General features: G+C 37.8%; 1 protein-coding gene across 12 annotated transcripts in view; it reads right to left on the bottom strand.

Moving 5' to 3' along the window:
* Positions 1-1398: 1398 nt before the first annotated feature.
* The window catches only part of SLC16A9 (solute carrier family 16 member 9), a 59147-nt gene continuing 32586 nt past the window's right edge, over positions 1399-27959 (bottom strand). For 8 of the 12 annotated variants that reach the window (XM_072756049.1, XM_072756048.1, XM_072756050.1 and 5 more), the window contains exons 3-6: positions 20281-20424; positions 7740-7835; positions 3902-4819; positions 1399-3498 (exon numbers count right to left, since the gene is read on the bottom strand). In XM_072756049.1, the coding sequence (XP_072612150.1) occupies positions 3320-3498; positions 3902-4819; positions 7740-7835; positions 20281-20424 (1337 nt within the window). In that variant the 3' untranslated portion in view covers positions 1399-3319. The remainder of the gene's footprint in view (positions 3499-3901; positions 4820-7739; positions 7836-20280; positions 20425-27959) is intronic. The other 4 variants (XM_072756055.1, XM_072756054.1, XM_072756053.1 and 1 more) reach the window with 1 other exon arrangement.

Genomic DNA, 27959 nt, shown 5'->3' on the forward strand with positions numbered 1-27959 from the left:
CTGAACGGGTGCCAAGAATGTATATGGGTTATGTTATTTAATTCCTCTACCAGCTCTGGGGCAAGTTTGACAGAAGAGGAAACTAAGGCTTTGAGAGGCTCAGTGATATGCTCACATCACCCTAGCACAGGACCTGGGCTAGGATTTGAACCTAGAAATCAGAGCCTTAACAAGTAAGCATACTGCATCTCTGAATATTGTCCATTTATCTCTGTCAATATTGTCCAAATATCTCTGATCATTTTAACTGACTGTAGTTGAACTCCTGACTCAAAGAGGCATTTTATTAACTGGCATCCTTCAGACAATGGACTGTGGAGCAAAAGTTCCCAAGATAGTTATTCATGAAGGAGAAATTTTATGGCACTGCTAATGTAAACTGTGTACTTTATGCGTTTAAAATAATACTCCTAACTAAGAGGGGGGAAAAAGCGAGGCATTTTTTCCTTCAAAAGCGAGCTCCCCTTTATTTCCCGGAACATCTTGAGTTTAGATAATCCTGGATTGATTGCTGGAAGTTGAGGCTTTCTGAGGTCAGGAGACTTTCTGGCCCCACAACACTAGGGAAGACCGTGCGGTCATGACCTCGAAGTGCTGCAACTCCTGGTTCTTGGGAATTGGTCCTCGTGGGGCTTTTAAAAGTTGGTGGCTGAAACTTCTCTCCTGATGACAGAGTCACCCTCGAGAAAATTAGTTCAGCAACTGGCTCCCAGGAGGCTAAATGGAGAGAGAATCAGAGTAAGGCAGAAGGTTGAAGGGAAAGAGGAGAGCTAACAAAATATTCTTACTTCACATCTTTCCCCAGCTCAGCAGAAGGCACTTGGAAGGTCAAAATATACCTTTAGAGTCACAAAAGAAAGATTGTATTCTAATCAATATAATTTCATTAAGTGTGTTTTTAAAATGCTAATTCTTGGGGCATCTGGCGGGCTCAGTAGGAAGAGCAGGGGACTCTGGATCCCAGAGTCATGAGTTTAGCCCCTTTCATAAACAAATGCATAAAGTTAAAAAAATGCTAATTCTTAGGAAATGGGCACCTCTTGAATAATTATTCACATAAACATGACTTATCTATTCAATAAAGGACTGGCTTTATTGCAACCTTCCCACCTAAGCCCCATTTCCTAGCCATGTTATAAACGAAATCAAGGGATTACTAGAAGCTTTTTTCATTTTGCTTTTGGAAGTTACTTATATATGTTGCCCATATCATGACAGCTCCTCGGAAGGCAGCGGTCAAAATAATATGGCAGATCGACTTGAATAAGCTGAGGTCCACTCACCAAATTCTGGGCCTGGAGTGAACATGTGATAATTATTTTTTTTACATTCAAGAGAAATGTCACTGCAATTTGCAGGGGGAGGACGGCTAAGAAGAGAAAAAAGCAACCAAACCAATGCAAAACAAACCAAAGAAATATTTTATTGTAATGAAAAATTCATTCCCTAGACAATGGAAAATGCACACACTGGATGACATTAGTAGACAAAGTGAAGATGCATTTGGACAATTATCAACATTGATGAATGTGGGGATGTCATGAAAGTTAAACTAATTTTTCAGGTTATAGGATGTCCTGAATATAATGTTGGCACAAAGGAACTTTCAACACAAAAATATTTAGTTTAACTTTTTAAAAATGTCACTTCTTTTATTTCTTAACCTTGACAGTCACTAAAGAATGAGGTACAGAAAACATTCCAGAAGTCTGAGTACGGTGTAGAAGTCCAAGGCACTTTGGAGTCCCATTATTGCATTATTGAATAGGGTTAACTCAGTTGTGAAATTGCCCCACACTCCGGGTTTACTGCATAGAAAAGCACTATCTACCTACCTCACTGAGGTGTGGTGGGCCTTCATGCTTATAAAGTGCTTCAGGCGCCTTCCAAGAAAGGCAACATAGAAGTATAAAATCTTACATATTTCAAAAGAAATGAAAAGACAATTTTGGCACAATAAGAAAAGTGCGTCCTATTTAAAGAACCACAGTTGGCTATTTATAAAACCCTCCTCACCTCAATAAACTGCTTTTTTGTTAGTATTTAAGAGAATGATTGTTTTCCCATTGCCAGTCTTATAACTACCATTCTCCACCTGGCTGTGCTGTTAAAATACCTTCAAGAGTTCACTAAAAATACTGTTGCTTGGCCCACAGCCTAGACCTATAGAATTAAAATCTCTATGAGTAGTACTCAGGCAACTATATTTTTTTAAAGGATCCAGAAGATGCCAACATATAGCAAAGTTAAAAAAATATTTCTTTAGAAAAATGTCCATTTATTAAACATTGATTTTCTTCCAAAAAGTTTTTCTTCAGATTGAATAAAGTTGGATCAGGGTATCAGTTTCTTATTGCCATTCCTTATTCTCTTTCTATGTCTCATACAGACTTGGAGTACACACACACACACACACACACACACACACACATTTTAGTTCTGCCCTTGAATTAAAATTTAATAGTGGTAAAATCTGATAGTGGCAAATAAACACTTTGTTGAGAAGTTATGCAAGGATTTGTGACTCATCCCCACTGTGCGCAAAGCAGATGGATGTTTCCCATTTGCCAGAACGGAATGGTTCACACATTTCCAATTTGGAAACAGGTAAAATCAGCACTTTCTGAGAAACATCGGTTGAGTGGATGCTGACAGAAAAGTGAGCATGGTTATGGCAGCCAATCATGAAGCAAGGCTGTGGTGAGTGTTCCTGCTTGGAGACTGCCTCCCTCTCAGCAAACACCTTAGGAACTGAAACAATTTAAACTCAGTGGGTCCAAACATGGGGTGCTGCCTCAAGGTAAATAAAACCAAATAGTGAAAACTAGTGACTGTAATTTAAAATAGCTTTGAAAAAGAAAGATCGGCTTGCTCCACTGGAATTCTTAATGCCATTTTTGTAAATGTTTTCACATACTAGCAGGTCTACTATAGAGAAGAGACGGATTTAGGCCCACAGCGGCCTTCATATGTATCTCATCATGCTGCCTGCATCAGGTTTAAAATAGAAGAGCCCCCTCTGGGTGCCTTGCAGTGGAACTAATGGATCCTACAGAGAAATTATATCTCTTTATACAGAGATAGCCTTCCGAGGTGGGCCAAAATTTTTACGACATCAAGAACTCAGGAGTAATAGCAAAACAGAATAGTCCCACTTCTTGAAAAAAGAAAAAAGGGAAAAATATATATACAGGAAATAGAAGCCATATATACAGTACATAGAGAATAGGATTTGTTAAAAAAAAAAAAATTCATTCAGAATCAGCCACAGCAAAATTTTGCTATGAGAAAACAGTCTGTAGTGCCTTCCAATATTCCTCTAAACATTAGAGGAAACTTTGTACAGAAAGGTTGTTGGAGCTGGCTTAGGCAGCAGCTTGTTGCATGTGTCCCAGGAGGGCAAGGCGGCCAGCAACAGGATGAAGCCTCCCAGCAGGACGCAGAAGCCACTGAAATAAAACGCAGTGTCGTATGTCTGGGTCCAGTCATAAAACCAACCTGAAAAGAGAGTAAGAAAAAAGTGAATTTGATATAAATAGGATGAAGAGGAAGCCCATTCACTAATTCCCTCAATCTTAGAGACAGTAAGGATTAGGATATATATTACCCCATGCACTCTACAGCCAACTACTGGGGGTTAGCAGAGGAGAACCTCCCAAATAATTTGGACAAGGATAAACAGACATTTTGAGTTTCTCTCAAATAAAATAATGAACACAAGTCCTGGAGCAACTATACTGACCTTCTCAACTATATCAAAGTGATTCTGAATAAATCATTACCATGAGACATCTTTGCAGATTTATTTTGTGCTAATATGTGCCACTATTCAATCTGGATTTCTATATCCAGAGATGTTACAAAGAACAGTAAAATAGGTTGGCTTTAAGAAATATCTTACCAACAATTGGTGGTCCAAGGCTATTTCCAAGTCCAGCAAAGAACATTAATATCCCATAAGCATGGGCTAATTTTTCAATTCCCACAGTCTTTGTGGTCACATATGGGAAGATGGACCAATTACCAGTCAGAAACCCTAGAATCCCAGAAAGTATTGCCAATGTGACATAACTTTTGGCAAATGGAATTGCACACAAGGCCAGGCCCATGATTATTAAGGTAGCTACATAAAGATATAAGGTATTAATCCACTTGAAGTCAGCCAGTATTCCTAAAAGGAGTTTACCAACTGCTGTCATAATGCCAATAATGGAAATAAGAGGCATAATAAGCTCTTCTTCTTTCACATTTGAACTTCTTGCCACATCTTCCATAAGTAACGAAGGTGGGAATCCTCCGATGTCAAAAAGAAAGATTGCAATGAAGAGCGCTGAAAATACTTTGTTTTTAAAAAGAGCCACAGTTTCTCCACAGTAGTTTTTATATAATTGCCACTTCCTCTTGGCAAGCTGTTTGCAAAAATAGGTCTGTTCTGCAACTTTTTTTTTGTACGTTTCAGCCTCTTTTGCGTGTGCCATTATTGTTGGGTTTTTATGAAGCAGACTCTCCTGTTTCCGGCCACCACTGGCTAAGATGCTCTTGCATGTTTCCTCCGCACTGTAGCTCTTTCCAAGAATGTTTGCGTTTTCCTCCAGGTCCTTTTCTTTTTCACTGTAAATGGAGTATTGATCTGGTATACTTTCCAGAGCTGTTTTTTCAGGTAAAGGGCAATTAGAAGATTCGAGGGGTCTCATCAGGCTGCCACAGGCTAATATATTTAAAGCTAAGGCACCCACAATCAGCAGGCATCCATCCAGCCCATAGAACTCAATCAGCAACCTCTGCAGAGCAGCATATATAAAAAGTCCAACACTTGAACCTAAAAAGGAAATGGGAGCTGTTTAATCTTAATCTCTTATAATTTGGGACTCTCATAATAACCATTATTAATATAGGTCACAGAAGAATTGTAAAGATTTTTAAGCCAAGGAGCATGGTTATATTCCAATAAACCTTTGTCTATGGACATTGAAATTTTAATTTCACATAATTTTCATATGCTTTGAAATATCCTTATTTCCTTTTTTTAAATTAACTATATAAAAATGTAAAAATCATTCTTAGCTAAGGAGCTCTCCAAAAACAAGCAGTAGACCAGATCTGGCCCACAGACATTAGTTACCAACCCTTCTTCACCAGGGAACAAGATCACTTCCCCAAAACCTTTGTTTCATGCCCATGTTCCTTTTTTCAGTGAGGTCACAATATTTCACATATTTTTATTTTTGGTTTCTTTTCAATTTTTAAAAAATTCTCCTTTGAGTTTTGTTTTGCTTGTCATCTTTCACTGATGGTGGATGCTATAGGTCAAACCCCCATTCATATAGGTCTGTGCCCCCCCCCATTCATATGTTGAAATCTTAACCCCCAATTTGATGGTATTAGGAAGTGAGGCCTTTGGGAGGTGATTAGGTCATGAGTCCATGAAGCACTCATGAGTGGGAGTAGCACCCATATCCAAGAGACCCTGAGAGGTTCCCTCCCCTTCCACCATGTGAGAAAACAGCAAGAATATGGTAATACACAACCTGGAAGAGGTCTATCACAGAATCCAACACACTAGCATCTCAATGTGGGATTTCCAGCTTCCAGAACTGAGAAATAAATTTCTGTTGTAGATTAGCCACCTAGTCTATGGTACTCTGTTACCACAGACCAAAAAGACGAAGCAGATCCATGGTTCTCCTTAATTTTGTCTCCCTTAGCTCCCTGTGAGTTGAAACTAAAAACTCATTAATTCTTCCAAATCTTAACTGTGCAGTCGATCCATTTTTACTTCAGTGTGCCATGGCCAAGGTCCTTATGCCCTCCTTTCTAGACTCAGTGGAAGCATACAGCATACAATTTCTGGCATCTTCAGCACACATAAATTTGGACATTAGGGGAGACTTAGGTCATAATTATAATACTCTGTGCTTTTAGAGCCCTTGGTATGTGCCTTACACATACGCTGCTTTAATATTCCCAATAACCTGATATGATGAGTACTATTATCATCCCCGTTTTATGGTTCAGACAACTGAGGCTTAACTCAACACTTCGCTTAACAGAACAGTTAGATAACTTGTCTGTCACCAGAGAGCAAGTGAGTGATACAGGCAGGATTCAAAACCGGTTAGTGGTCTGGCTCCAGGGTCTGTGCTTGTGGTTACACTACAATGCCTGTACAAAAATATAGTGCAGGGATGCCTCGGTGGCTCAGCGGTTGAGCATCTGCCTTTGGTTCAGGGCATGATCCCAGGGTCCAGGATCAAGTCCCACATCAGGCTCCCTGCGAAGAGCCTGCTTCTCTCTCTGTGTCTCTGTCTCTCTGTGTGTCTCTCATGAATAAATGAATAAAATCTTTAAAAAACAAAATACATGGGCGGCCCGGTGGCGCAGCGACTTAGCGCCGCCTGCAGCCTGAGGTGTGATCCTGGAGACCTGGGATCAAGTCCCATGTCGAGCTCCCTGCATGGAGTCTCCTTCTCCCTCTGTCTGTGTCTCTGCCTCTCTTTCTCTCTGTGTCTCTCATGAATAAATAAATAAAATCTTTAAAAAAAAAAAAAAGAAAATACAGTGCAGGTAAGACCTATTGTCCTTCAAGCTCATGCCTACCCTTCCGCTCCCTCCCACATATGCAGGAGATCCTGGAAGGTTCTTTGAATTGTATCCCAACTGCTTTGGATTCTCTGTCTTCTGCTTTTGCTATTTCTTCTCCCAGTTCTGCTTCAAACTCACCATGTCCTCAGACTCTGGCCCTGTCTCCTCTCAGACCATGATTCACATTTCGCACCTGGCAATGCTTCCTTCAACCACCTTTGGTAAATATCCTGCTCCATTTAATTCAATCTGGAATCACTTTGTCGCCACTGGGTTGGTCTCAGGAATAAAACATTAGTGTGGATTCTGTTGCCAGAAAGATCATTGAACTTATTCAGTTATCTGGAAGTCTGACCTCCCAGGAATACGTGCTTATTAACAAGTGAGTTGCATATATAAACGTACAACTTTTATTAAACTTGGCAACTCTGTCTCCTAAGCAAACTCATAAGATATTGGCTGCAGAAAATTTTGATAAGTTCCCTAAACTGTTTAGGAAAAAAACCCATCTGAAAAGTGCAACCCTACTTTAAAACAGTGGAGGAAAAATAATAATAAAATAAAAATAAAACAGTGGAGGAAGTCCAGAAGGCCTTTATATTTACATTTCCCACCAGTGATCATCTCTTGATTATTAAGGGAAGAACAAGAGTAAACAGCCTGACATTTGGATATGCACACGGCCAGTGAGATGCATTCATAAATCAGTACTTTAGAAAAATTGTACCCTGTGCAGTAAATGGAGACAATGAGAAGTCAGCATCAGGCTTCATGACAGTGCCCACAGCTCCATTTTCCTGGCATTTCTCCTACATCTTTCAAAGAGAAGGTGACTTACATAGTCCACTCTGCTTCTTTGAGTCAAGCCCTCACCAGCTTGTGACTCTCAATTGACTAGGCCTATAAGCTTTTCGTTCCTTTATTATTTTGGTCATTAAATGCCCCAGATTTTTTGTATATGTATCCTAAGATTTTCTGGAAGCTATACCCTTATTTACAGTGGAAAATAAAATTTCCTTCTCAGCCTAGAGTAAAAAAATTGTGCTACCTAAGTGGCAGCCGGGAAGTGGTTGTTTTAGACATATCTCTGTTTGGTAACTGTTTGATTTTAATTAGAAGTCTGGATAGTAACAATGCTAACTTATTTTGAAAAGTACCTGTTGAAATCAGGCCAAGGGCAAGGCCTCGGTGGCTGTCAAAATACTGGCACGTAATGGTCACTGTTGCCGTGTATAGTAAACCACATCCGAGTCCTAAACATAAGAAGACATTACATAAATTAAGACAGACAATATTACTTCGATGCGAAGAAGAAGAAGAAGAAGAAGAAGAAGAAGAAGAAGGAGAAGAAGGAGAAGAAAAAGAGAAGAAGAAGAAGAAGAAGAAGAAGAAGAAGAAGAAGAAGAAGAAGAAGAAGAGAGAAAAATGAATAATTAGGTATCTCTAATAGGTCATTCTGTTACTGACTGGCTAAAACTCTTTAGAGTACGAATTCCCAGATCCTTTAATGTCAGTTGTGCAGCAACAATGAACATGTTTGGGTAGACTCAGTTCTCACTCCACACCCTTCCTAAGGTTGGGCTCCAGTAAAAAAAAAAGTCCAATTTCTGAAGCATGAATGAATACTATAAAATTTAAATCAAGACATTAAGGGCAGATAGAGAAAATGGTTAAGTCACCAAATAGTAAAATTTAATCATATGTGCCCATTCTATCTCTGTTCCATGTCCTTGCCCTCAGCTCAGTGTCCTTCCTCCTCAAACTGCTCTAAACAATCTGAGAAAGTTCCCTTCACCCTTCCAAGCTATTTTGTGAGAGCTTATAGTTTGTACACCCCAGTCTACAAAACAAAAGCGCCCCCTCAGGTTCTCTGGGCTTCGCAGATCATCCCATCACAGCAAAATATATATTCATAAGGTTTTTTTTTCTTTCAGAGATAAAAAACTACCCCATTTAGCAGCAAAAGGTCTTTAACTTAGTTTAAACATATCTTTACAGGGCAGCCCAGGTGGCTCAGCAGTTTAGTGCTGCCTTCAGCCCAGTGCGTGATCCTGGAGACCCAGGATCGAGTCCCACATCGGGCTCCCTGCATGGAGCCTGCTTCTCCCTCTGCCTATGTCTCTGCCTCTCTCTCTCTGTGTCTCTCATGAATAAATAAATAAAATCTTAAAAAAAAATCTTTACAAAAAAACCCAAAAAACAAAAAAAGCAAATACAATAAAATATCAGCAACTATTTAAGTGAAGTGTACTTATTTATTAAACTATTTATTTGAAGTGTACTTATTTAAGTGAAGTGTACTTTAAGTTTGCTCTATGCCTCTCTACTTTTCTGTAGATTTGAAATTCTTTTATAATTAAAAAAATACCTTACTGAATTTTCCTTTCTTGAGACCCAAGGACAATATTCATCTCCAGATTTCTCTAAGCCATTTGTTTATTAGCTTAATCTTTTCTTCTCTATATAGCACCTGATAAACACAGTTTGTTTTTCATAAAATTTTCCTCTGGCTCTTAACTCATGACTTTTTGCCTTTCTTCTGCAACAGCATCTGCTCTTGAGGATCATTCTATAAACAACACATAAGCCCTAGTTTAAAAACCAGATTTAACCATAGCCCATTAAATGAAATAAGATCATTTTCATTACTTTTAATTAGTACCTAAACTATGATTAGAAAGAATACATGGGGGGATCCCTGGGTGGCTTAGCTACCCCATTTAGGAGCAAAACGTCTTTAATTTAGTTTAAAAATCTCTTTACAGGGCAGCCCAGGTGGCTCAGCGGTTTAGCGCCGCCTTGGGCCCAGGGCCTGATCCTGGATTCCTGGGATTGAGTCCCCCTGCTTCTCCCTCTGCCTGTGTCTCTGCCTCTCTCTCTCTGTGGCTCTCATGAATAAATAAATAAAATCTTAAAAAAAAGAAAAAAGAAAGAATACATGGGCTTCACAAATATACTGCAAGTTTTAGGAAATTAACACTTTTAAACAATCTAAGACTCAGAGGATCATCTGTGATCCCATAAAAAGTCTTCTTAAATGAGATAGACTAAAACAATTACACTTTCAAGGAAACCTTTTAGAATAAAGTGCCTTTCTTATATGATTTAAGGGAAAAAATATCTCATCAACTAAAACATGAGTTGCATTGATTATACAGTTACTACATATATATAGGACACTTCAAGATATGAAATAAAACTGTTTCTAAACAATCAATTTCGAAACCAAAAAATGTCACCCTTAACTGAGACTATACTTCAGAAAGCCTTTGGAGGGGGAATGAATTTACTTTTTTTGTGATTTATTTGTCAGGGCTCTGTAAAATGTCAGGCATTAGAGACAAGGGGGAAAAAGGCATTTCTGATTGCTAAATGTCAATGTCAGAAAAGCTGAAACAGCAAATTTTAAACTTTAGCCTGAGACCCAAAAAAAGACATCTTTAAAAACTATTTCAAGGCCATGGATTTCAGTTAAGGTTATTTCACTATTTTTAAATGTAGCAGAAATTTGAAATGCTTTCTTCTTAAGCTTTTCAAAAAGGTAGCATGATGCCTTCCTACATCATATCAGGCCAACCTTAAACTGGAAGTTATTAAAGAGGATCCCTAGAATCTCCAAGATATTTCCTAGAGTGCATAAAGTCAAACTAGTTTCATAACTGGTCTCCTAGTTATGACATTAGTCTCCTGTTATCCACAGTTTTGCTTTCCATGATTTCAGTTACCTGCAGTCAACCATTCCCACAAGCAGATGATCCTCCTGACATGTGGTCAGAAGGTCAGTGGTAGCCAAATGCTATGTCACAGTGCCTACGCCATTCACCTCACTTCCTCTCATCACACAGGCATTTTGTCATCTCACGTCATCACAAGAAGTACAATACAGTACAGTACAATAAGGTATTTTGAGAAAGATACCACTTCACCTAATTTTTATTACAGCATATTGTTATAATTGTTTTATTTTATTATTAGCTATTATTGTTAATCTCTTACTCTACCTTATTTATAAATTAAACTTTATCATAGGTGTATACGTATAGGAGAAAACATAGGGTTTATTACTATTCACGTGTTCAGACATTCATTGATGATCGTGGACCGTATCTCCCATGGATAAGTGGGGACTACTGTAATACTAACATGATCTCTGCTTTTGTTAGTATTACTGGCCATCTCTTTCACTGTGTTTGCATTTACGCTGACCGAGCAAAAGAGACGGTGAGTAAAACCACAAGGGCCCTGGCACAAATCAAGGTTTTGGTACCAAACTTTGGTATCAAAATATGCTGCATAGCCATATACTCACATTAAAAACGAACAAAATTTCTAAAAAATGCTTCCTTTGGATGACAACAATTGTTAAAAGGAAAAGCCCTTAAACAATTGTTTTAGTAGCCAGCTCAAACAGCCTCTCTTCTCCTGTGTAGCCCTGTTCGTATTTGAAAGAATATCTGACAGATAAACTATGGTTACTTAGACTTGGGTATGTGGCAAAAATTTTTTTGAAAACAAACTAAGGGTGACAACTGGCAGTAATTGTTACCAATGATAAAATCCAAACATTCCAGGAAAAAAAATAGAATTTTAGGAAACTTGTATCCATGACCATGAATTTGGACAACTTCCCAATACATAAAGATTTTCTGATGAGTCTGTTGCTGATAGTAACCAAAGCGATTTTTGATGTTGTATAATGAAATTTGTCGACATTTATAAGTTCTGTCATAACTCAGTGAACCAATATTTTTCAAATAACCAATTCACGATAGTACACAATCAGGCTTGAATGACAATCCAAAGTGCAGAATGTGCCATTTGCAACATGTAGATGGAGCTAGAGAGTATTATACAAAGTAAAATAAGTCAGTCAGAGAAAGACAAATACCATATGATCTCACTCATATGTGGAATTTAAGAAAGAAAACAAATGAACATATGGGAAGGGGGAAAAGAAAAAATGGAGATTGGGAAAAAAAGCCCTAAGAGACTCTTAACTATAGAAAACAAACTGAGGATTGACGGAGGGAGGTAGATGGGGGATGGGTTACCTAAGTGATATGTATTAAGGAGGGCATGTGATGAGCACTGGTTGTAGGTAAGTGATGAATCACTGAATTCTACTCCAGAAATCAATATTGTGCCAAATGTGAACTAACTACAATTTAAGTAAAAATTTGAAAAAATAAAGGTTAAGTATTTAAGGAAGAAAGAACAAAAGAAAGAACAAAAGGAAGGAAGGAAGGAAGGAAAAAAAGAAAGAAAGAAAGAAAGAAAGAAAGAAAGAAAGAAAGAAAGAAAGAAAGAGAAAGGAAGAAAGAAAGAAAGAAAGAAAGAAAGAAAGAAAGAAAGAAAGAAAGAAAAGAATAAATAAGTGGGTTTAATATAACAGAATATGAAAAGTATATTGACATGACATCAGGTTCCATATTACAATTAACTTTGGAAAGTCATTACTCATCAAGTTTTGGTACAGCATCAAAGAAGAATATCTATAATTACCCGAAAAGGCTATTAAAAACTACTCCCTACTACATCTTCGTGTGTGATGAGATTTACTTCACACACTTCAATCAAAAAACAGATTGCAATGACTGTGTACAGAGCCAATATGAGAATCCAGAAGTCTTCTAAGAAGCCAAACATTGAAGAGATTTGCAAAACTGTAAAATAATGCAGCTCTATTCACTAACTTCTGTTTTTCCTTTGGAAAATAGAGTTATTTTCATAATAAGTACATTATTTATTTTAATGTGTACTAGGTTTGTTTATTACCTTTAAATGAATTACTAAACAAATATTTTCAAATTTCTCAGCTTTTAATATAGTTAATTTCAACAGAATAAATATCTATAAGTATAATCCATATATTCAAAAGCTCGTTGGGGTCCTACGTAAAGGGAGTGTGAAGGGTCCCAAGACTATGAAGTTTGGAAGCCACTGTTTTAAAGCATCCCTTGGTCTCCAGTCATTTTTGATCAGACTCCTATTCAGTGAAAAAGAATTTTGAGCATCAGCCTGCAGTATAATTTTTATTTATTTTATTTTTTTAAGATATTTTATTTATTTATTCATGAGAGAGAGAGAGGCAGAGACACAGGCAGAGGGAGAAGCAGGCTCCATGCAGGGAGCCCAACGTGGGACTCGATCCTGGGACTCCAGGATCACGCCCTGAGCCAAAGGCAAATGCTCAACCCCTGAGCCACCCAGGCGTCCCATGCAGTATAATTTTTAAACTGAAAACCTGTATTAATAACAATTCAAAGCACAAACATTGGTAAAATATTATTGTTTCCCTTTACTTAAATAGGTAAAAACTAAATGTATTTTCATGTTCTGACATTTCCTTTCCACACCTTACATTCCATTTCACACAGCTCCAGGCAAGACTACCACTTCAGAGGCCTCTTTTCTCTCATCTCCTCCCATCAAACCAGACGCAAGCTCTTTATCACACCCACTAAATTATTTCAACCTCCCTATGTCTCGGCACCACCACTGCCTCCACTCATCTCATCTTTTCTGAGCTGAATTCTGGCTTCCTGATCACTGTCTCAAGCCTCCAGTACTTTTCCCACCAATCTATCTTCCTTTTTCTTCCTTTTCCATCAATCTATCTTCTAAGCTGCTGTCCAACAATTCTCATTCCATCACATTCCTGCAGTAAAGTCCACATAAAAACATTTTGTCATCTTGCCTCTGGTGCATACCATGCTTTGATGTATTTGCACCTCCCCACATGACTTCTGCAGTCCTTCAACAAATACTCTTATCCGCAGTATATCACACTTCTGAGCATCTGAGCTCCTGCAGAGACCTCCTTCTACCCCCTCACTTCTTTTCCAACCCCATGCCCACCTGACCACATCCTACCTGTCTTTCCAGACCCAGCTCAAGCATAAACTTCGGCATGAAGCCGGCTTCAGCACCCCTCTCCCCCACAGGTACATATTACACCAGCACGGAATGTTGGTTTCATTTTATTATTGCACTTATTTTCCTGTGTTACGAGTTGCAAATTTACAAGTTTATTCCCCCAACTAGACAATGAACTGTTTGAGGGCAGGCTGTGTTTTATTCATCCAAGTACCCTGGTTCCAGGTCTGAGCCTGGCACAGAGTTAAGTGTTTTTAAAAGTTTGTTGGATGAACCTTCCCACAGAAGTTAGTCTAGTACCTTTTCCCATAAATCTCATTTGAGTTCTTGCATTTTTCTCTTCCTGTCTGTATCTCTATACATATAACAAATACAAAATATATGTATATATGTGTGTATATACTTTTTAAATAGTATCTTTTTTAATTTTTTTTTAATTTTTACTTATGATAGGCACACAGTGAGAGAGAGAGACAGAGACACAGGCAGAGGGAGAAGCAGGCTCCATGCACCGGGAGCCCAACGTGGGATTCGATCCGGGGTCTCCAGGATCGCCCCCTGGGCCAAAGGCAGGCGCTAAACCACTGCCCCACCCGGGGATCCCCTAAATAGTATCTTTATATATGCTCCTTGCTTCAATGATTCAACTCAATCTTAGCTTAAAAAATATTAAAGAACTTTTTTCTTTCACAGTAATTAATTTACTAGGATAGCATCATTAGAAAGACAATTAGAATTATATGGTTTGAAAATACGATAAAACTAATTTACAACCTCCATGCATTATATAGGATGATGTTTTGGGCAAATCACACTAAACTCCTTCATTTTCCCACTTTTCTCAATTTTTATCTATGAACTAAAAGAAAAAAAGAACCCTAATCAATTAAACTGATAAGCTTATGAGGAGAAAATATAACTGGGGTAAAACACTGATATGATAAAATGCTTCTAATTTGGAATAAATAAAGCAGGCATCTCTAAAGAACTAGCATGTGAATAAAAGCATGCAAAGTGAAAGTCTGGTCTATTTTAGGAAGACAAGCAATAAAACATTTGAAATCATGTACATATTTTTGAAAATGCCTACAAATTTTTTTAAATATCCTTTCATCATATACATATTTTTGTGTGTAACTGAATAGATATCTATCAAGCCCCTACATTTACATATGAAAACTTCTCCCTGAATTATTAATTTTATGAAAAGGAAACATTTTAGTAACCGTGCATTTTAACATGGCAATCTTAAAAAACAATATGAGTGAGCTACAGAATCCAGACACTGTGTGGGGTAGGGGAGAAGAGGCAGTGCCCTGGACATTCCCAGTTTGGCTACTAGAAGTCTCATATCCTGGAAAACCCGTCAGTCCTGGGCAAACCAGGACAGTGGTCACTGTAATGGAGGGACCTGTCTCTTGGTCATTTGAGAGAATTCCCATTCTGTGTGTTTCAAAGCAAGTATTTGAGCCACCTCTTAGAATAGTTGAGACAAGATGATTTACTATCCTGACCAAAGGTTAGGATAGGCAATTGCATGTGGTGTTCCAGAAATATCTACTTCCAGAAATGAAATTGTGGGAAGGTAACTTAGGGCACCATGAAAGATAAATAAGCTTAGTGTATCTAAATGCGGGTACTTTTTTTTAAGATTTTATTTATTCATGAGAGACACAGAGAGAGAGAGAGGCAAAGACACAGGCAGAGGGAGAAGCAGGCTCCATGCAGGGAGCCCGATGCGGGACTTGATCCCACAACTCCGGGATCATGCCCTGTGCCAACAGCAGACGCTCAAGTGCTGAGCCAACCAGGCGTCCCTAAATGCAGGTACTTTTATGTTGCTACCTTCAAACATCTACCTGGAAAGCTTAAAAATGCAAGTGACTGGCTAGCTTTTTTAATAAACTGGCTCTGACTTTTGTAGCTTGAACAGTGTCATGTTCATGAGTACTCTGAACATGACACTGACTAGTTAAGGTCTGGAAATAAGGCAGGCTTGGATTCAAATCCCAGCTCCATCTCTTACTGGCTGGGTGACTCTGGGGACTCTAGAGTTTACTGAAACTCTCTAATTTTAGTTTCTTTATCTTTAAAACAATCTCACAAAATAGCTGTAAAGATTAAAAGACATAAAAAATATAAAATATTTAGTATCTGTGCCTAGAATATAATAAGTACTAAAAATAACCATTGTTTTGGTATGTTTTCACTTTTCACCTGAGTATTATAGCATTATATCACTAATAGCCTTAGACTAATTAGAAAATCATAGTTCCTTATTACAATTGAACATCCATGAGAGAAAAAAAGATTATCTTTAATGATATAACCATTAAAAACTAAACTAAACAAAAAGGCTTATAAAACTCTAACTGCTAAAATGAACGTGAGGAAATGACCTTTATCTCATTTGCCATAATTGAGTAAGAGAATCAGGCTCTCTGTAAACATGGTGTTTTCTTACCCTCCCCAATCTCAAGAAGCTGTGCAGATTCAGTCTACAAGCAGATATTATCATGAAAATGAAGAAAGCGAAAATTGAATTTTTCCAAAAACCAAGAAGGAACAGTAAGAAAACACTAACCAGGTAACTAAATAACAATATACTCAGAAGAAAACAGAATGGAAGACATTGATTTTGAGTTGTGCTTTTCAGAAAAGCAAAAACAAATAACTGGAGAGATGCCTGAGCAACTCATTCAGCACATATTTTCCACCCCTACCCCCATCCTGCACCCCACTTTCTTTTTCCTGATTCAGTGAAGTAATTGAAAAAATAGAAGCCTGAATTACCAGGTTTGGCAGTGTGGCTTACAGTCAATTGACAAAGGGGAAACTGCCATTTTATGTTAGATAGAAAAACTAAACGAGATAACATCATATTTTCATGATGGTACTTTTTAAAACATCAACTAAGTGGCAAAACAGAATTATGCTCATTAGTACAATTTAGTAACCTTTTTGATATTGTGTATTATAATTAAACATACTAAAATGCTTTAATTTCTTTATCTATCTTCTTAATCTATTACGTCAATATTGTTGATTCAACAAAGCTTCCTCAGTAGCAAAACATTGCTGCTGTGGTCTTGAACTAAGTGGTCAGAACGGAATTGAAGGGGAGAGGATGTATGCAACACCTCTTGTGTCTCTGTGTATACATTATTTCACAAATAGGCATAATAGCTCTGTGAAGTCTTTTGATAAAAATAAAAATAGAAGCTCAGAGAGATTCAATAATTTTCCAAGGTCACAAAACTGATAATAATGGTTATGCTAGCTAGTATTTGGTGTTGCCTTACATCTTCAATTCACAAAACCTGAAGGTGGATGTCATTATTACATTCTGTTTTTAAAAAATGAGAAAATAGAAGTTAGGTAACTTGTCTGGAGGCACGCAGCTGGCAAGTGAATAAGATCGGGTTAACCCAGATGGTTAGACCCCAGAGCCTGCCTCTTGGCGCTCGCTCCTTCCCTCCCATATTGTTGCTCGTAAGAGACCATCTAGTTCACTCTAGCAATGAAAATGCTTAGTATAAAATTCTGCACAGAATTGGTGCTCAATGAATATTATCATTAGAATGAACCTTTCTTGTTTTTTCTAAGAAACTCAATACAAAAAGGAAAATGAGTTTAGGCCATAATAATTTCCTGTCACTTCCTTTTCAACTGGATATTCTAAATTGTGATAGAATGTAAGAATCATTGTTCACTATCACCTCATTTATTTATCCCCAAAATATTCAATGAGCCCTGGACTATGTACCTACTGATGAAAAAGAGAAAGAAAGAAAGAAAGAAGAAAGAAGAAAGAAAGAAAGAAAGAAAGAAAGAAAGAAAGAAAGAAGAAAGAAAGAAAGAAAGAAAGAAAGAAAGAAAGAAAGAAGAAAGAAAGAAAGAAAGAAAGAAAGAAAGAAAGACAAAGACATCTACCACAGTAATAAGTATTAATTATCTCTGGCTAGGAGTAGCTCACAGGGCCTCAATAATTACCAGGGGGAGTGATTTTTTATTAATTGAAATCCAACTCAGTTCTTTTATTTGTTTTATTTTTATTTATATTTCACCTGACTTTATTTAGTCCTCACAAAACCTTGTGAGGTGGGTTTCCCAATGTGCCTTCACAGATGAAGGGGGAGCTATTTGTCATCAAGCTTGCTGAGGTTCACAAAATCTCCATCTCCTGACCCTAAGGCCGGCACTCTCTCCACAAGCTTACAATTGCTTCTTAGTTGCAGGGATTAAGAACCTATTCTCACAAATCGAACTTCAATTACATATATATATATATATAATTGAAGTTCGATTTGTTATATTGAACCTATTGTCAAATCAGAGTCTTCAGACCTGAGTCTGTTTCCTGACCCAGAAACATTAAGTGAAGGACAGCCTGGGATTCAAGGAGGAAGGACATGGCAACAAATGCTATGACAAATATAGATAACAGTACCCTAAATACTTCCCCAAAGATAACTATGGTCATTTATTTAGGTAATTGTGCACCAGGGAAAGTGGGATACCCTTTGAGCATTGTTGGACACAGGACATGAGCTGGCAATGTTAACTCGGGGCCTGAAGTATTTACATGGCCTTCCCTTAGAGTGTGGTCATGTGGGGGCCAGGTAATATATAGGATCATGGCCCACTTCTGGCTCACAATGGATTCACTGAGTCCATGGACCCAACCAAATTCCTAATATTTCATTGGCTCACACATTCATGATGGTGGGTATAACCCCCTACATTGTTCCTTGGCCAATGGAGTAAGAGTTATCATAGTGGGGAAAGCCAAGTGGAGGTCCTATAATACTACCAGCAGCCAAAAGTGTCAATCAAGACCAATCTCAGATCCCATTTAATTAATTGATAATCATAGATTCATGGAGGTGGAAGGGCACAGTTAGTTCTCAAAAGGTTTCAACAACATAAGCCAAATAACTTCACATTGCTCCCTCCATTGCTACAGAAATTAAAATTTAGTTATCGGAGTTAGTTAATATTGTCTTTTTCTTTCTGTATATTATTAGATAGTCTTCCAACACAATCAAATGTACATAACTCTTATATATTGCAAGCCAATTTTTAACTCTTAAAAATTCATTTTAATCTATAAGTAATGCATGCTATGGTATCACTCACTGCATCAATTTCTAAGTTGGTAACAACTTTGTATGCCTAGATTAACCTTGAAACCATGTGAAGGAGGAAAATCCCATGAAATTTTAAATGTGTAGTCCAGAGTCTGGGGAAAATGCTCAAATCATATCAATGACATAATAATTCAATTTTCTATGTAAAAAGGGATTTGTCCTAAAAGGAATAATACAATAGTCATGCATAAACACAGATATCTACCTTTTTATTTTAATGGCTTTAGGACAACAATGCAAAATGATTATTCAATGGATACTCTCAAATTTTATGCAAGAGATTAATGTATTTTTACCCACAGTCCAAAACTGTATTAAGCACTATAGGGAATATAAAATACCAAAAATATATTGCATGTTCTCAAAGAACGAACACGGGACTTGCTTATTTAGATTCAGATCTCAGCAATATTAGAGTATGTAGTTAAATTTAAAATAGACTTTAAGTGTTCAAAAAGCACAAAAATAGTTACAAAAATGTGAACGGGGTCAGGATGTGGTGTCAGACTGAATGGATTCAACACCAAATATCCTAGTTATATATCTTCAGTTAGTAATTTCTCTGAGCTTCCCTTTCCCTCTCTGTAATTTGGGTTCTTGTGAAGATTAACTGAGGTCAGATAAAGCATCCAGCACAGAGCCAAGCACAGAGGGAGTATTCAGTGCATATTAGCTGCTATTACTTCTATTATGTTTATTTGGGAAACAGTCGCAAGTAAAAAAAAAGAGGAATATTACTAGTCAACAAAATTAGGTTCCTTCAGACACTAGGAAAAACGTTGACTGCTGGACATCTTTTTCAAGTTCCCTACCAACAGCCTCTAGGAATAGTCTGATGATGCTGAACATTGAATACAATTAGTATAATATAGGGGCGCCTTGGTAGCTCAGTTGGTTAAGCGTCTACGGTCCGCTCAGGTCATAATCTGGGGGTCCTGGGATGGAGCCCCACATCAGGCTCCTTGCTTAGCGGGTTGCCTGCTTCTCCCTCTCCTCCTGCTGCTCCCCCTGCTTGTTTTTTCTCTCTCTCTCTCTAATAAATAAATAAATAAAATATTAATAAAAACAATTAGTAAAATACATCACAAAGGCATCTGCACCAAAACTAACTGCTCTCAGGCTCCGGACCCTCTCCTGTAACCAGGATCATCATCAATTATCCCCACCACTCAGTTTTTCTTCACTTGTGCCTTATCTTTAAAAAACAATAATAATGATGTGTTTTAACATCTACTTTTTATTTCTGCTGTAACTTTGAGTTGTGCACCCTGGAAGGACAGGATGTTTAGAATACAAATAGCTCAGCAGAGCCCTGCTTAACTGGCAAATGTGACAGTGACCATTTCCTAAGTCAGTGGGAAGTGCTGTCAAGCTCACGCTCCCCCCTCTCTTTTTTCCTTTTTTGTGCTTTAGAAACCAGTGCTGAAATGAAAAATCTTGTGCCTTGCAAGAGAACATAATATGCATTGATAAAACATGTTTATCTTTTCAAACATTTTGACTCACTGAGCAGACATGTTACTAAGGCAGTAGCTTTCAGTGATTTGGTGATTGAAAGTAAATTATTTTTGATCATTTTCATGCCTTATTTTAATGGAATAATAAACCTGACATTGATAAAATGATGTTTAACTCTGAAGCTTAGAAAAAATTTAGTGACCAGCTTTCTTACCGACAACAATACCATAGGAAAAAAACAGAAAGTAGAGATTGGGAGCAAAACTGCTCAACATCAAGCCTCCAGCTACCATGAAGCCACTGAAGATTGTCACAGGTCTTGCTCCAAAAGACGAGACACAGAGGCTGCAGACAGGACCTAAAATAATAAATGAAACCTTCACTTATTTGACAATCCCATCATAAATTTAAAATGTTTTTTTCTACCACACAAGAACACTAACAATAAGCATCTACTGTGTATTTACCATATTCCAGACACTCTGCGAGATACTTCCCATAAACAATCACATTTCATTTTAATCTCACTGCAGCCCTGGTAGGTGGATACTACTGTTAACCTCATTTTTTGATAAGGAAATTAGAGTTTCCTGATGGTAAGGCCACATAGTTAAGAAATGGGCATTCTGGAGTCAGACCTTACTCAAATTTGGAGCTCTGCTACTTGCTGGTGATTCAATCTCAGGCAACTTTTTTGATCTCTCTGTGCCTCGGTTTCCACATCTGAAGATTGTATTAAAGTACCACCGCACAGTGTTACAGCAAAGACAAATGAGAGCACAGGTGTCAAACTGATCACAAGGCCTGACATGAGGAAGTCCCCAATCAATGCCAGCTCTTCAGTGATGAGAATGGCAGCAGCAGCCACCAGAGTAGTAACAGGGGAAGAAGTAAAAACACAGGCAGTCTGACTCCTGAGCCCAGCATTTTAACCATCATACTATGTTGAGGATTTTTGCCTCCTGCACATTCCATGCATTTTTCCTACCCTGCAAAAGGGTGGTCATATAATTGATGAGAAAATAAGCTTGATGACTGACTGAACACAACCAATTGTGACCCTGTAGAGAGATGGGGGTGGTGGTGGTTATTTACTCCCTAGAGACTATTCTGGCAGGTGAGGTCAAATGGAAAAGCATCCTACCCATTTGGGTATGAGTCAGTCAGTACCATGGTCCTACATTCTATGTGTGACCTGGAACTTGTGGGAGGAAGTACACCATCGAATGACAGGTAACAGTGACACTACCTGGATCTGTTCTATGGGTAAGTGGGCAACTACTCAAGTAATGGGATTTAAGTGATAGTGAAATTCTTTCCCAATAGCAGGATACCTAAAAGACACCTACAGCTACAGAGCTGAGCGTATCAGAAACGAAAGGACATTAAGGATTATTCAGCCCATTAGTCTCATTTACATGGAAGGAAACTGAAGCTCAGAGAGGTTATCCAAGCCCATGGCAGAAGAAAGAGCCCAGACTTTGAATGCAAGGAGAAATACACCTTAATTAAGTTGCCAACAACCTTTCAGGTACAAATTATCATCCCCAATTTTTAAAAAGCACAATCACCAGGATGACGAAAGGCAGACGATAGTGTTATAAGGATATGAAGCAATCAGAACTCTCATATTGTCTCCTAAAGCTGAACATAGCACATTGTATAGCCCAGAAATTCTGCTCCTATGTACACACTCAATAGAAATACCTGTTTCAGAAGTACATAAATGTTCACAGCAGAACTATTCACAGTAGCCTAAAAACCCAGATGTTCATCAGCAATAGAATGTATAAGTGAATTCTGGTATAGTCATACAATGGACTATTACGTGGCAATGAGAACGAATGATTTATAGATACACATATAGAAGTATCTCATAAATATACGTTGGGTGAAAGATGCTCAACACAAGAAAGTATACGTTGCATAATTGCAATTATAAAAAGTACAAAAACAGGAAAAATTAATCTATGATTAGAAGTCAAGATAACAGTCATCTTTAATAATGGCTAGGGAGTTATAACCAGAAGAGAGCACAGCCCACCTTCCGGGGTACTACCAATGTTCTGTTTCTTGATGTGACTGCGCTTATCACAGGTGTAACTTGGTTTGTAAAAAATTCATCAAGCTATACTCATGATATGCACACTTTTCTGTATATATCTTTCATTTAGTAACCTCAGAGAAATGAGTTTCATTGTTAGTAAGTAAGTGATAGAGCCAGGATCTTACCACTCCAAGTCCAACATTCCTGCCAATACCAGAGAATCTCTCAAGTGCATACTTAAGAACAGGATATGACCACTGAGATAGCACATAGCTCTCTCCACATGTACAGCTCTCCCACATTTCTCCCTGGTCATGAACTGGCCCCTGACATTTCAGGCCTTCTATGTGAGCTGGTATAGAAAAGCAGACTGATATATTTATATGATAAACAAAGGGGAATATTCTGTGCCAGTGTTTTAAAAGGAAAATCCACTTGAAAGACCAAACTTATTATCCAGTAGTTGAGCTGTCTATATAACCAATGGGAAATACTTAGACACTTCAAAAATAGAACTGATTTTAATGGTCAAATTTCATAAAACATCATAAAAGCATGACCCTTCTGTGTTGTTTACCAAACTGCACTGACATCGAGACTCGGTGTCAACAAATTTAACAAGCACAATGGAATTAAAACACAGAGATAATTACTGGCATACCTGAAGAGTTTCAAGTTCCAACCTCAAAAAAGGACTTTAAATGTATGCTCCTTAATGCATGATAACTCCACAAGGAGACGCAAAGTATGGGAAACTAGGGATGTAGATGAAGGGTAATAATTTTCATAGCATGTACACTTACACTAGAACTATTACATGCTAGTAAGTACATAACCATTATCAATTATGGGATAAGTTCATAAATCATTTTGGGCTAACATATGACTTTTGAGAAAAAAATTAAGCTTAGGGGAAAAATGAGCAGAAATTCTTTGATAAAAACAGTAAATTGAGAGCTCTTTTTAAAAAATTATCTACTTTCATACTGCCATCTGCTGCTTACTTAGAGAAAAAAATCTTGATGTCAGAGATTTAAAGCAGATTTTTAGAGCTAAAAGAGGCCTTGAAAAGAGTCCAAACACTTCATTTTTAAAATGATAAAACTGGAATTCAGAATGACCCTGTAATTTGACTAAGAATCCATAGCCAATCAATGACAGGGGTAAAGCCAAAGTCAGCTTAGCATTTTTCCCAACTGAGAAGTATTTCATTTGACATATTAATTATTTCCTAAAAATCAAAATACTAGTAAAGAATGCCAATATACTTTTGTTAATATCTTACAGTTTAAGTAGTTCTGTGAATTGATGGCAGATGAAAATGTAACATTCATGCTCATTTTGGTGTTTAAAATTTCAAAGCAAACTATTTTATTCTCATCTGCAGAACTAAAGTATCTCTAGATTCTATTTACATAGATTTAGACCACATCGGCTTCATATTTCATCAATAACAATTAGGGCAAAGTATAACTGGAATTGACCATTAAGTCACATCTGCAAGACGTAACACATTTACATGCTTATTAGCTCTAGCAATTTCAGGCAACTTTTCCAAGATGAGAAACCATAGAGTACTCCTCAGTACTGGATCAGTTTCAAGAGATAAATTCAATAAAAAGACGACTCTCAGAGGAGATTTCTTATAATGCTTCAGGTCTCGTACTTTGCAGAAGGGGTCTTTGGAACAAGAGTTAGTTAACTCATAATATGAGCCAGTGATTCTACTTCTTGAAAGCTGTGAAATTTTAGACAGAAAGGAAGACAGAAAGCTTCATCTGGTGCCAGTTTTTTTTTTTTTAACAAATAAAGTCTTTTTAAAAATGTAACAACCATCTATTATTGCTGCCATTTCATTCAAGAGGAAGAAGGATTTTAATTAGGAAATAATGAGAAAGATAGGACTTGAGAATAAAATAAATGTAAGATAGTAAGAAGATAATGGGAACCTTGTACACACACACAGAGTATCAGTGCCTTTATAATCATTTTACCTTCAGTGAAAATGTTTCTTGGAACTACAGTTGTATGTATATGGTGTTTGGGAGCCATTATTACCATTACTACATTCTGTTTGGGAGATTAATCCCGAAGATTGGTTGAACTGAAAGTCCTTGGCTACCTGTTAAGTAGCAGAGCTGGCAGTCAGCACAGAAGAATGGTCTAAGGATGGAGATGGCAGTGTGGGGCACTGACAGGTGAACAGCTCTAACCTTCCTCACAAATGAGAGTCAGGGCTCTTAAAGATATTCTATTCTCCTGGCAACATTATTGGCACAATGGAGACACATTCACTCAAAAAAAAGTAAGAGCCCAGGGAGTAGCCCTACAAACCAAAGTCCAGAGCAAAGAAAGAAAGGAAGATAAGGATGGGATTACCTCAATCAGTCTGATTTGCAGATGACTATTAACAAATTGTTTTATATTCTTTGCTTCATTTTGTGCTTATTGAGGTAATTTTCAGCAATGAGGGGAATAAAAAGGGAAATGAAAATGAAAATTCTAACTGAAAAATTGTTTTGTTGTTGTGATCATGGGTGAATTAAGAAAATGAGAAGAATGGGTTGTTATAAGGAAGTCAGAATGATCTCCAAGTAAGTGATGAAATTGTTTGCTTCAGCCCTCAGGGTAATTTAGGAAGAAATAACAGAGCTAAAGTTTTGCTGGCTGTTAAAATTAGCACGGAAGAAGAATCCTCTTCTTAAAATTTAGAAGTATGTTAGTAACATTATATTTAAGTCTGCATCAATCAAACAAAAGACTAAACATTTGACCACTGTCATTCCTTCACTATTTAACAAGTGTCCACTGGAGTAACACTACACATTAGAAATACAAGAAGTCACACATATGAGCCACATATGGAATTCTAAACTACCTAGTAGGCATGTTAGAAAAGTAAAAAGAGGCGAAATTAATTTTAGTAATACATTTTATCTGATCCAATACATCTAAAACATTATCATTTCAGTATCATTAATGAGACATTTATAATCTTTTGTTTTGTGGTAAGCTTTGAAATCCAGTGTGAATTTGTTACACTTATAGCACATCTCAGCCTGAACTAGTCACATTTCAAATGCTCAATAACCACATGTGGCTGGACAGCACAGCACTGGAGTCTCATATTATGATAGAAGACACAGAGAGAAATACACACAATCCAAGACCTAAACCAGAAGACAAAATAAACACACACGAGTTAAATTAAAATCCAAAGTCACAGACAAGAGGCACCCAAAGAAAGGTTTCATATGTTTTGGGATTTCAGAAAAGAGAGAGCACCTTGGGCCAAAAAAACTGAGCCTTGCACTGGGCCATAAAGTATGGTTTTATCAACAAAAGGGATGAAAATGCTAAATGGAGGAAATAGAAACACAATGTGGTTTTCCACTTTCTCATTATTATAAGATAGCTTTGGGAAAGAAATCATGCCCTTTGGGAAATAAATCAACTTCCATGCACTTAGCTTTCCTAAACAGTTTCAGAATCCTAAGAGTGGTAGGATGGCCAGGCCTACAGCACTGAAGCCATAAATAGGCTGACTCATAAATAGAGTGAGAAATAAAATAGAGCAGTAACCATGCTGTATTAACTGAAGCATAGCAAGAATTTTCTAATAGAGCAGATGACTGGGCCATGAGAGACTTATCCCTCTACCCACAATGCAGGCAGCCCAGCAAATTCTTATAGGTTTCTCACCCCTTGTTCCTGCTGAGACCAGAAATTCAAATTCATCTCCCTAAAGGAAAAGAAAGGCACTAAGGAGCCAAACCCAATCAAATCCTTGATCTCGTGCAGAGTGACTGCCTTGCTTATTGATTGGTTTGGTGATATACAGAGAGTACAGAAAGCTAATTCAAAAATCCAGTGTTATTCTCACCAATCCTGGAAATGCCTAGCATACTGGGAACTAGCCAATGCAACAGAATTCTTGTAGGAGGCAGAAATTCAGTCCTACTTGAAGGAGTTAACAGAGCTTGGGAGTAAAATCGTCCAGATAATCCTCAAATGCTACTCTGTCAGCAGTCACAACTCATTCAGCAAGCCCAAATGGCTATACTGACTTACTATATTAATCTGAGGATAGATTTACTGACTCATTATCAATCTGCAGGTCTGTGGAGGAATTAAGAAGAAAAGGGAGGAGAGACTGTTAAATCTGCTTAGAGTACAAAAATACAGAACAAAAGGTCTCCCTGCTGTTTCAGCAACTCTGTTGTCTGAAAAACGGCACCACCCTTCTTAAATTTGAAAAATGACGTCTAACCAAGAAGCACTTTAGCTCATCTGAAACCAATGCAGAGCCATGATCCCCCTTGAGTTAAGTTCATCTCTCCTCCATCAGTCACGTTTCAGGCAGAGAAACAGAACCAGAAGATACATGTTAAGAGAGATTTATTGCAAGGAACTGGCTTATGCAATTGTGAGACCTGGCTGGGCAAGTACGAAACCCCTAGGGCAGGCCATCAGGGAGGACAGGTTGGAACTCTTTGGCAAAGGTGGAAGCTATCATTCGAAGATGGTATTTCTTCTTCTGGAAAAATTCATTTCTGTTCCTAAATCTTTTTAATGGATTGAATCACATTCACCCAAATTATCTAGAATAGTCTCCCTTCCTTAAAGTCAGTTGATTATGGACTTTGAGCACATCTATAGAATACCTTTACAGAAACACACTATTGCTTGAGTAACTGGGGAAATACAGCCTGTTAACCTGGTTAAGGTTAACATTGACCATCACGTCTCCCAATGCACTGCTTCCTTCTGCAACCAGATTTATCCTACCAGAATGCATCAGAGCAGTGCAGGCTCCAAGACTCTGCATAGAGGGAATCCATATGGATGGCTTTCTCCTTCAACGGTCCACCATGTACAGCCCATCCTCCCATCTGGCCCACCTTACAACCAACCCATATAAAACTCCAGACACTGCTTTGCCCTTGCATTTCTGAAGTCTCAAATTAGTAAGCTTTTTTTCTGTCTCCTCCCTGAAACTAAAATCTCTTATAAGCACAAAAAAATGTCTTCTGTCTTGGAATCACGAGCACAGAGGAGACTCTATGGATGTATGTAATGGAAGTGAACTCACTTACTAGGTGTAACCCAAATTCCCAGCACTATTCATCCCAAGGATCACCTGGACAAGCAAATAATTCAGACAAGAGGAAGAAATATTTTCTCCTCAATTATTCAAGTTTCAAAGAGAAGGAATGAAAAATTAAGATTATGAAGAATGTAAAGAAGTACATGTCTTGCATTGTTCTAATATGCTGCTGTGAGCTACTGTCCAAGTCTAATTTTGCCAGAGAAAAGGGGTGGGCCTTAAACTTTGAGATGCTTGGGGACAATCTTACCAAATTCTAGTTCTCCCTTCAGCCCATCGCCCCAGAAATATCTTTGTCTTTCATTCTGAAGGGTCCCTTTCTTTTGCAGATTCCACAGTCTGGTTGGAACTGCTTGGGAAAGTGATTTTACTTTATTTGTGGCTGATTCTTGTTCTCAAATAGCTAATGTTTGTGGAGCATTCACCATATACAAGCACCTCCTCAATTATTCTATACAACAATCATATTAGGCAGTACTTTTATTGTCCCCAATTTAAAAATGAAGAAACAGGCTTAACAGGTTAGAAAAACTGGAGCTTGGCTGTCACTATTCCTCTTAGAGAATGGGCTTTATCTTGGGCTTCATCTTCATGTGGGCATCTTGGCCCCTAAAACTTAAGGACAATAATGCCTACTTCAGAGCATTGTTGGGAGGATCAATTAAGATCAAGTATGTGAAAGTGGCTGGTATTGAGCCAGGCACAGAAGGGGCTCTTAGTGAACTGGAGGGACAAGCAA

The sequence above is a fragment of the Vulpes vulpes genome, chromosome 4 (assembly GCF_048418805.1).
Source record: "Vulpes vulpes isolate BD-2025 chromosome 4, VulVul3, whole genome shotgun sequence".
NCBI lineage: Eukaryota > Metazoa > Chordata > Mammalia > Carnivora > Canidae > Vulpes > Vulpes vulpes.